At 34.6% G+C, this 12,216-nt stretch overlaps 1 protein-coding gene across 1 annotated transcript in view; it reads right to left on the bottom strand.

Moving 5' to 3' along the window:
- Positions 1-11,532, bottom strand: part of otud5a (OTU deubiquitinase 5a) — a 53,614-nt gene extending 42,082 nt beyond the window's left edge. The window contains exon 1 of the mRNA XM_039800001.1: positions 10,646-11,532. Coding sequence (XP_039655935.1) covers positions 10,646-11,233 — 588 coding nt within the window. The 5' untranslated portion in view covers positions 11,234-11,532. The remainder of the gene's footprint in view (positions 1-10,645) is intronic.
- Between the last annotated feature and the right edge of the window lie 684 nt (positions 11,533-12,216).

Genomic DNA, 12,216 nt, shown 5'->3' with positions numbered 1-12,216 from the left:
TACAGGCTCGGGACGTCTGTATTACATCATTTACAACCAAATCTTTCCCTTGACTGATTTTAGAGCGCACCTGCGAACACGCCAGAGACCAGAAAGCCTGGATCAGGTGTTTAAATGTGTCCGACCTTCTATCTGACTAACTCCAGAGAGAGAGAGAGAGAGAGCGAGAGAGCGAGAGAGCGAGAGAGCGAGAGAGCGAGAGAGCGAGAGAGCGAGAGAGCGAGAGAGCGAGAGAGAGAGAGAGAGAGAGAGAGAGAGAGAGAGAGAGAGCGAGCAGATTCAGGATGATCCAGGGTTCAAACGACAGGATGTGATCAACACAAGATACTCCACTTTTGGTTTGGACCCAAGAAAGTGTCTCAAAGAGGAAACGATGACTATATAACAATACTTTTCTTTTCTAGCTTTCACAGTTTTTCCTCTATAAGGAATAACTAGCCAAGTTGAGATTGTGTGTGTAATGTGCGTCCTTGGAGAACTGTATTTAAGTCGTGGTCTTAACTTATGGTTCAGTTATTTAAATTTTTATAAAATTAAAATTTTTTATAATTAACTTTTATAAAATATTATTAAAATTTAAAAATTTTAAATTAAATTATAAAAACTTTATTAATTTTAAAATTTTTTAAAAACAATATAAATCTTTAATTAAATTAAAATTTTATTTTTTACTTAAAAATTCTATATTAAATTATATATTTTTTATAAAATAATAAAAGTTTTTAAACCTATAAAAACTTTTATATATATAATATATATAAAAAAAATAATAATTTATAAATATAAAAAAAATTTTATAATAAATTATTATATTATAAATTAAAATAATAATAAATATATTAAATTATAAATTTTTTATAAATATATAAAATTAATATATAAAATTAATTTAAATATATATAAATTATATAATATATATAAAATTTATTTATTATTAATTAATAATAAATTATTAAAAATTATTAAATATAATAATTTAATTTATATATAATTATAAAATTATAGCGTCCTGTATTAGTCTATAGGTCTTGTATTAGTCTATAGGTCTTGTATTAGTCTATAGGTCCTGTATTAGTCTATAGGTCCTGTATTAGTCTATAGGTCCTGTATCAGCCTATAGGTCCTGTATCAGCCTATAGGTCCTGTATCAGTCTATAGGTCCTGTATTAGCCTATAGGTCCTGTATCAGCCTATAGGTCCTGTATTAGCCTATAGGTCCTGTATCAGTCTATAGGTCCTGTATCAGTCTATAGGTCCTGTATAGTCTATAGGTCTTGTATTAGTCTATAGGTCTTGTATTAGTCTATAGGTCTTGTATTAGTCTATAGGTCTTGTATCAGCCTATAGGTCCTGTATCAGCCTATAGGTCCTGTATTAGTCTATAGGTCTTGTATTAGTCTATAGGTCCTGTATCAGCCTATAGGTCCTGTATCAGCCTATAGGTCCTGTATCAGTCTATAGGTCTTGTATTAGTCTATAGGTCCTGTATCAGTCTATAGGTCCTGTATCAGTCTATAGGTCCTGTATCAGTCTATAGGTCCTGTATCAGTCTATAGGTCCTGTATCAGTCTATAGGTCCTGTATCAGTCTATAGGTCCTGTATTAGTCTATAGGTCACAGAGCTGTGTAGCATTGTAATCCAATATATAAATGAAAACAGGTTGAGTATAACTAATATTTACATAGAGGCCTATATACATACAGTCTCAGGTTGAAACTTGTAGTTCTGAAAGTTAAGTTGCACAACTTAAGGTCATGTTTATTTATGTTTAATGAATTCCTTAGTTTGAGGTTGTCAATGAATTTCCACAAATTAAACCAAACTATTGTGTATTATTGCTATTCAATAAAACAAAATTATTTCTTATCCGATTACTTGATTAATCGATGGAATACTCAATTACTAAAATAATTGATAGCTGCGGCCCTAGTTTCCAGCAAAACGAAGGAAAGCAGTAAGTCCATGAGTAAATGCAGTCCCCTCCAAAAGTATTGGAACGGCAAGGCCAATTTCTTTGTTTTTGTTGTTCACTGAAGACGTTTGGGTTTAAGATAAAAAGTTGAGTATGAGACAAGAGTTCAGAATTTCAGCTTTATTTCCTGGTATTTACATCTAGATGTGTTAAACAACTCAGGACATACCACCGTTTGTTTGAACCCAACCATTTTTCAGGTGAGCAAAACTATTGGAACATGTGACTGACAGATGTTTCTTGTTGCCCAGATGTTGCCTTTTAGGTCAATTGTTCAAACATTAAATAGCTCTGCATGACTAGTGTAAGTGTTTAGCCATGAAGACCAGAGTGCTGTCTATTAGGGCTGCTCGATTATGGTAAAAAATATAATCACGATTATTTCGGTCAATACTGAAATCACGATACTTTAACACGATTACTCGTTGACTTCTGGAAAGATGTTGCAATTATTGAAAAACAGTGGAAAAAGTTAAATATACAACTATGAACTTTGCCTTAATACTTTTCCTATTGAAACTTTATTTTTTTCAAATAGAACACAGAGAAAATTAGAGTTCACATGCAAAACATTCTGTTTTTGTGATCATTGGCAGCCAAAATCATAATCACGATTAAATTTCGATTAATTGCACAGCCCTACTGTCTATGGGAGAAAAGCAAGCCATTTTCAAGCTGAGAAAGGAAGGAAAATCAGACCAGAGCCATTGGACAAACATTGGGCAATGTCCTGAAAAAGAAAGAAACTACTGTCGAACAGGTCGGCCAAGGAAAACAACACTAGTTGATGACAGAAATATTGTGAGAGCTGTGAAGAAAACCCCCCAAAACATCAGTAAGTGGCATCACCAACGACCTCCACAGTGCAGGGTCAAGGTATCCCAATCCACTGTTGGAAGAAGACTCCGAGAGCAGAAATATAGATATATATACATATATAAATATGTGATATAAAGTGGTATAATGTCAATAGTTAAATATGATATATAGCGGTATATTGTCAATAGTTTAATGAGATATATAGTGGTATAATGTCAATAGTTAAATGTGATATATAGCGGTATAATGTCAATAGTTAAATGTGATATATAGCGGTATAATGTCAATAGTTTAATGTGATATATAGCGGTATAATGTCAATAGTTAAATGTGATATATAGCGGTATAATGTCAATAGTTTAATGTGATATATAGCGGTATAATGTCAATAGTTTAATGTGATATATAGCGGTATAATGTCAATAGTTAAATGTGATATATAGCGGTATAATGTCAATAGTTAAATGTGATATATAGCGGTATAATGTCAATAGTTAAATGTGATATATAGCGGTATATTGTCAATAGTTTAATGAGATATATAGTGGTATAATGTCAATAGTTAAATGTGATATATAGCGGTATAATGTCAATAGTTAAATGTGATATATAGCGGTATAATGTCAATAGTTTAATGTGATATATAGCGGTATAATGTCAATAGTTAAATGTCATATATAGCGGTATAATGTCAATAGTTAAATGTGATATATAGCGGTATAATGTCAATAGTTAAATGTGATATATAGCGGTATAATGTCAATAGTTAAATGTGATATATAGCGGTATAATGCCAATAGTTAAATGTGATGTATAGCGGTATAATGTCAATAGTTTAATGTGATGTATAGAGGTATATTGTCAGTAGTTAAATGTGATATATAGAGGTATATTGTCAATAGTTAAATGTGATGTATAGCGGTATAATGTCAATAGTTAAATGTGATATATAGCGGTATAATGTCAATAGTTAAATGTGATGTATAGAGGTATATTGTCAGTAGTTAAATGTCATATATAGCGGTATAATGTCAATAGTTAAATGTGATGTATAGCGGTATAATGTCAATAGTTTAATGTGATGTATAGCGGTATAATGTCAATAGTTAAATGTGATATATAGAGGTATATTGTCAGTAGTTAAATGTGATATATAGCGGTATAATGTCAATAGTTAAATGTGATATATAGCGGTATATTGTCAGTAGTTAAATGTGATATATAGCGGTATAATGTCAATAGTTTAATGTGATATATAGCAGTATAATGTCAATAGTTAAATGTGATATATAGGGTATAATGTCAATAGTTAAATGTGATATATAGTGGTATAATGTCAATAGTTTAATGTGATATATAGCGGTATATTGTCAATAGTTAAATGTCATATAGCAGTATAATGTCAATAGTTAAATGTGATATATAGAGGTATAATGTCAATAGTTAAATGTGATATATAGTGGTATAATGTCAATAGTTTAATGTGATATATAGAGTATAATGTCAATAGTTAAATGTCATATATAGCAGTATAATGTCAATAGTTAAATGTGATATATATATAGCGGTATAATGTCAATAGTTTAATGTGATATATAGCGGTATATTGTCAATAGTTAAATGTGATGTATAGCGGTATAATGTCAATAGTTTAATGTGATGTATAGCGGTATATTGTCAGTAGTTAAATGTGATATATAGCGGTATAATGTCAATAGTTAAATGTGATATATAGCAGTATAATGTCAATAGTTAAATGTGATATATAGGGTATAATGTCAATAGTTAAATGTGATATATATATAGCGGTATAATGTCAATAGTTTAATGTGATATATAGTGGTATATTGTCAATAGTTAAATGTGATATATATATAGCGGTATAATGTCAATAGTTAAATGTGATATATAGGGTATAATGTCAATAGTTAAATGTGATATATAGCGGTATAATGTCAATAGTTAAATGTGATATATAGGGTATAATGTCAATAGTTAAATGTGATATATAGCGGTATAATGTCAATAGTTTAATGTGATATATAGCGTATATTGTCAATAGTTAAATGTGATATATAGCGGTATAATGTCAATAGTTAAATGTGATATATAGCGGTATATTGTCAATAGTTTAATGTGATATATAGCGGTATAATGTCAATAGTTAAATGTGATATATAGCGGTATAATGTCAATAGTTAAATATCATATATAGCAGTATATTGTCAATAGTTAAATGTGATATATAGAGGTATAATGTCAATAGTTAAATGTGATATATAGAGGTATAATGTCAATAGTTAAATGTGATATATAGAGGTATAATGTCAATAGTTAAATGTGATATAGCGGTATATTGTCAATAGTTAAATGTCATATATAGCAGTATAATGTCAATAGTTAAATGTGATATATATATATAGCGGTATAATGTCAATAGTTTAATGTGATATATAGCGGTATATTGTCAATAGTTAAATGTGATATATAGCGGTATAATGTCAATAGTTTAATGTGATATATAGCGGTATATTGTCAATAGTTAAATGTCATATATAGCGGTATAATGTCAATAGTTAAATGTGATATATAGCGGTATAATGTCAATAGTTAAATGTGATATATAGCGGTATATTGTCAATAGTTTAATGTGATATATAGCGGTATAATGTCAATAGTTAAATGTGATATATAGCGGTATATTGTCAATAGTTAAATGTCATATATAGCAGTATAATGTCAATAGTTAAATGTGATATATAGCGGTATATTGTCAATAGTTAAATGTGATATATAGAGGTATATTGTCAATAGTTAAATGTGATATACAGCGGTATATTGTCAATAGTTAAATGTGATATATAGAGGTATATTGTCAATAGTTTAATGTGATATATAGCGGTATATTGTCAATAGTTAAATGTCATATATAGCGGTATAATGTCAATAGTTAAATGTCATATATAGCAGTATAATGTCAATAGTTAAATGTGATATACAGCGGTATATTGTCAATAGTTAAATGTGATATATAGAGGTATATTGTCAATAGTTTAATGTGATATATAGCGTATATTGTCAATAGTTAAATGTGATATATAGCGGTATAATGTCAATAGTTAAATGTCATATATAGCGGTATATTGTCAATAGTTAAATGTCATATATAGCGGTATATTGTCAATAGTTTAATGTGATATATAGCGGTATATTGTCAATAGTTAAATGTCATATATAGCGGTATATTGTCAATAGTTTAATGTGATATATAGTGTATAATGTCAATAGTTAAATGTGATATATAGCGGTATAATGTCAATAGTTAAATGTGATATAGCGGTATATTGTCAATAGTTTAATGTGATATATAGAGGTATAATGTCAATAGTTTAATGTGATATATAGCGGTATAATGTCAATAGTTAAATGTGATATATATAGCGGTATAATGTCAATAGTTTAATGTGATATATAGCGGTATATTGTCAATAGTTAAATGTCATATATAGCGGTATAATGTCAATAGTTAAATGTGATATATATAGCGGTATAATGTCAATAGTTAAATGTGATATATAGCGGTATATTGTCAATAGTTAAATGTCATATATAGCAGTATAATGTCAATAGTTAAATGTGATATATAGCGGTATATTGTCAATAGTTAAATGTCATATATAGCAGTATAATGTCAATAGTTAAATGTGATATATAGAGGTATAATGTCAATAGTTAAATGTCATATATAGCAGTATAATGTCAATAGTTAAATGTGATATATAGAGGTATAATGTCAATAGTTAAATGTCATATATAGCAGTATAATGTCAATAGTTAAATGTGATATATAGCGGTATATTGTCAATAGTTAAATGTCATATATAGCAGTATAATGTCAATAGTTAAATGTGATATATAGAGGTATAATGTCAATAGTTAAATGTGATATATAGAGGTATATTGTCAATAGTTTAATGTGATATATAGCGGTATATTGTCAATAGTTAAATGTGATATATAGCGGTATATTGTCAATAGTTAAATGTGATATATAGCGGTATATTGTCAATAGTTAAATGTGATATATAGCGGTATAATGTCAATAGTTAAATGTGATATAAATGCGTATAATGTCAATAGTTCGATGGCTGTTGCTAGCTAACCAATTAGCATTAGCAGGTTTGTTTCAGTACCATAGCAACACTAACTTCCGCTAGAATTGTCTGATAGGAACCCAAGGGGATAAGCTTCGCTTCAGAACTCGAACCTCCTTTACCTTGTACCTCACGTTATGGCTCCGTAGCAGACGCTTTTATAACAATAGGCTAACGATTGGGTCATAACCACGAGACTGTCACACAGTAGAGGAATTACCGTATAGTACAGGAGAAGCTCTCAGGCAGTTTGGACTTCCATTAGCTGTTTAGGTTTAATGACTAATGTTAACTAGCATGTTAGTGATCAGTAATTAGCCTGTGCCTATGTTATCTCCTTACATATACCTACTTCCCGTCTCTGTAAGATTGGGAATGATTGAGATTTCTCTCGGCACAGCTACCAGAAGACTTCACACTTTCAGACAGGTTGCTCACGTTCACATCATATAGTCAGGCCGCAAAGTTTGAACACACCTTCTCATTCAATGTGTTGATGTGTCCTTTTTATTTTCATGATATTTACATTGTAGATTGTAGGCATAAACTATGAATGAACACATATGGAATTATATATTAAACAAAAAGGTGAAATAACTGAAAACATGTCTTATATTTTAGATTCTTCAAAGTAGCCACCCTTTGCTTTTTATTAATAAGGGAAATAATTCCACTAATTAACCCTGACAAAGCACACCTGTGAAGGTAAAACCATTTCAGGTGACTACCTCATGAAGCTCATTGAGAGAACACCAAGGGTTTGCAGAGTTATCAAAAAAAGCAAAGGGTGGCTACTTTGAAGAATCTAAAATATAAGACATGTTTTCAGTTATTTCACACTTTTTTGTTAAGTACATAATTCCATATGTGTTCATTCATAGTTTTGATGCCTTCAGTGAGAATCTACAATGGAAATAGTCATGAAAATAAAGAAACACATTGAATGAGGTGTGTCCAAACTTTTGGCCTGTACTGTACGTCTTCAAGCTCAGTTGGAGGCTGCTCAGTAACGCTCAGCCATCACTGAAAAAGAGACTTCTAATATCCTTCACTGGTCTCCGTCCAGAGACACAGGGTCTGCTGGTCCAATTTTTTGAACGCATCCGGATGACCAACTGACACGATTTTTTTTGCACCGCACTCATTCGGACCCCGTTCGGATCCATTCGCCACGCGGTCTGCGAATCTCCAGAGGAAACGAATGACTTCGACGTCGTTTCGAAGACGTATCGGAGCTGATTTCAACTGTCAGCGTGAAGGCGGCCTAAGAATCGGACGGCCTGATTGGAATAGCCGCAAAAGTTCTGGAACATAATCTTATGGACTGATGAGACCAAGATTAATCTCTACCAAAGTGATGGAAAGGCCAAAGTGTGGAGAAAGAAAGGAACTGCTCATGATCCGAAGCATACAAGCTCATCTGTGAAGCATGGTGGAGGTAGTGTCATGGCTTGGGCGTTACACGGCTGCTTCTGGAACAGGCTCATTCATATTTATTGATGATGTAACTGATGATGGTAGCAGCAGAATGAATTCAGAAGTGTACAGAAACATTTTGTCTGCCAATTTACAGAGAAAATGCATTGAAACTAAATCGGGAGGAAGTTTGTCATGCAGTAGGACAATGACCCAAAGCACACTGTCAACTAAACAAAGGACTTCATCAGGGGGGAAAAAAGTGGAAGGTTTTAGACTGGCCAAGTCAATCACCTGACCTTAACCCAACAGAGAAGAGATCTTCAACAGGGGGGTCCGGGACCGCTAGGGGGTCCCCTCAGAGTTACTGCAGGGGGGGGGCTACCAAATTGTTGTTAATTTTTAAACTGTAACGGTCATTCTTTCTTTAGTGCTGCCTTTTATGTTCAGTTCAATGTTCAATAAAAAAAAGTTGGAAATAATTTCCATTCATTTGTTTTAAATCCAACAAGCAGTTTGTTGAATTTTAGCAGAAACTGAAACCAGCAGAAACTGAGAACACTTTAATATCGGTTTATTGTATCGTTATCGCGATATTCAACGTTATCGTGATATTTTCCTCATACCTTGCAGCCCTAGTTTTAGGTGTTTGTTTGTATGTATGTATGTATGCACCAATCGCCAAGGCCAATTACACATAGGGTAAATACTGCGGCACTAAACTCTTTTCTGGTTCTGATTACACATCGATTAACACTTTTAAATTCCTAAAAACTAACCCTAATCCATCAAAAGTCAACAGTCGCTTCATGGTCCCCCGTGTGAACCGGGACAATTGTGTAAATTAATTATAAATTTTAATTAGTACTTCAGTCCTCTAATACTGACTGCTGATTTGTGTCTATCCTACTGTCTACATTATTCTTTAAACGTTTAAACGTTATCCTTGCACTGCTATAGTTTTTATATTACTATGTCTACATTATTCTCTTATATTGTCCATATTTAACGCTGGTCTCTAGACTTTATCCTTGCACTACTGGACTTATTTGCACTAAACCACCATGACACACTCTCATAGAGCACCTCACCATACATACTGAATCACAGGGTCAGTCCCTGCCCTGTCACTGCAGGCCTCTCATGCTTATACATCCCTCACTACATCCAAGTGGATTTTTTATTTAGTATATTTTCTTTTATTGTCCATATTATTCATGTGGATTTGTTATTTAATCATCCTGTTTGTGATGTATGTGTGTGATGTCTTCAAGCTACTGGGACCTTTAATTTCCCCTTGGGGATCTATAAAGTATCTCTCTCTCTCTAAAGTGTGCTTGTAGTTAGCATAGACTAATAATATACAGTCTATGGTATTTAGTCACCTGAAGCCTCTGCACTGTTGCTATGGTTACCTTACCTATAATCTAATTAACAGTGCTTTTAAACCTTTGACCTAAACCATGTTTGAAGTGAACACAGGTATCACAACTGGCAGCCAAATCCATCAACATAATTTTTTTATTAATTTTGGAGATATTCAGTTTAGAACACATTAAAACAGAACAACTCCCTATTTATTTAAAACGTTATCAAGTATTATTCGCTTACTTATTAATTAATTTTTTTAAAACAACTAATATGCCAATACGTGTTACGTTTTTGAGTTGGTTTTTTTTATGTTGCTGTCACATTATTAAACGTTTATGAGTCCTGGGAGGAGAGCTAGCTAGCACATCAAAACAGTTGTGATTAGCCACATTAGCATTATGCTAATGTTATCTTAGCTAACGTTAGTTTCGTACCTGCTCCACTGTATCACTAGCTCCGAGTTAACGTTATGGTCCTACCTGCACCACTGTATTACTGGCTTTATGCTAATGCTACCTTAGCTAACGTTAGTTCCCTACCTGCTCCACTGTCTGTATTATTAACTTCTAGCGTTATGCTAATGTTATCTTAGCTAACGTTAGTTCCCTACCTGCTCCAATGTCTGTATTTTTAGCTTCTAGCGTTATGCTAATGTTATCTTAGCTAACATTAGCTTCCTACCTGCTCCACTGTCTGTATTATTAGCTTCTAGCGTTATGCTAATGTTATCTTAGATACTAATGTTATCTTAGATAACATTAGTTTCCTATCTGCTCCACTGTCTGTATTATTAGCTTCTAGCGTTATGCTAACGTTATCTTAGCTAACATTAGCTTCCTACCTGCTCCACTGTCTGTATTATTAGCTTCTAGCTTGGTGCTAATGTTATCTTAGCTAACGTTAGCTTCCTACCTGCTCCACTGTAGCCGGGTCCATGGACTGCAGCCGGGCGGCGTTCTCGTACTCGTCCTCGCTGTTGTTCCCGGCTCCTTCCTCCGTGTCCTGGCTGGAGCCCACTCCTCCCGGTCCGGTCACCCCGGGCTGGCCTCCGCCGGCCAGCGCCGCCGCCACCCCGCCGGAGCAGGTACCTGCTTGCCGCCGCCTCTTGCTCAGCCCGGGCCCGGAGCAACAGCTGCCGATGCCTCCGCCGCACCCGACGACACCAGCCGACACTACGAGCTCCCCGCGGGGTCCGGCCACCATGGCGCCGCTGCTGTCCCGACCGTCAGCCGGCCCTACCGGGGAAACGGAGCCAACGGGCGGCGGAGAGGCCTGCTGGGGCCGCGAGCTCGCCTCGATGCTCCGCCGGTCGTCCCTCGCGGAGGGCGGAGCGGGCTGGTAGGACCACGGCGGGGGTGAAGCCCTCGGTCGGGCTCCGGTCCGCCCTGCGTGAGGGTGCGGGTGTTGGTGCGGGTCGGAGCCGCTCCGACGGTCGCTGTCATCGGCGTGGTCCGAGACTCCGACCCCGGAGCTGGGCTTCTTCTTCGGGAGGATCGTCATGGTGGTATGTATGTGTGTGTGTGTGTGTGTGTGTGTGTGTGTGTGTGTGTGTGAGGAGGGGGTCAGAGGGTGACGAGTCCTCCCTTTCTAGATCAAATGCTTCGGTGTATTCGCCCAACGGCCCGACCGTTGGGCTCCAATCACCGACCTTAGGCTCTTAACGAACCGAAACGGGCCACAGAAACGACAGCTCGGTCCCTTTTCGACGGTTAAGTTGAACAAAAACAAAACGCGTCCTCCTCTTCCCTCTTCTCCAGCCGTCCAGTCCACAAAACATCAACACAATCTGACGGAGGGACACTACGTCACTTCCTGGTTGCGACGGCATTTTCACGTCAGGCCGTTTACGGGATCTTTATTTTTAATATTTCACTTCTGTTTTACTGCAGTAAAAAAAAAAAAAAAGAGGATTCATATATATATGAATCATATATATATATATATATATATATATATATATATATATATATATATATATATATATAGGCTATATGAATCCTCTTTTTTTAATCCTCTCGCTTTTTAACAGTTAACAGTTTAAAAAAAAACTAAATGTTCTTTAAACATGAGTCTGAACTGTGACCCTTCTGTGTGTGTGTGTGTGTGTGTGTGTGTGTGTGTGTGTGTGTGTGTGTGTGTGTGTGTGTCTGTGTTTGTGTGTGTGACATTATTGTCTTTGTTATTGTTTTATAATTTAAGCACTTTGTGTTTCATACGTTTTACATCCAATCACAGTAATGGTGTCAGTAATATATATATATATATATATATATATATATATATATATATATGACATTCCTGTCATGTTTCTGTGTCACAGTGTGTGTGCGCCTATGTGTGTGTGTGTGTGTTGCTTTATACAAGACTAAAGCTACGACTTGTTTCGAGTTCATGCAAAAAAATAAATAAATTGTTTTCAGGCCCTCAAACATGAAGACTTTCCAGTTTTTCTCTGGTTTTTAGCAAAGTAAACTTTAGGACTG

This window comes from Perca fluviatilis, chromosome 5 (assembly GCF_010015445.1).
Source record: "Perca fluviatilis chromosome 5, GENO_Pfluv_1.0, whole genome shotgun sequence".
Classification (NCBI taxonomy): domain Eukaryota; kingdom Metazoa; phylum Chordata; class Actinopteri; order Perciformes; family Percidae; genus Perca; species Perca fluviatilis.
This window is presented reverse-complemented; position numbering and strand designations above follow the sequence as displayed.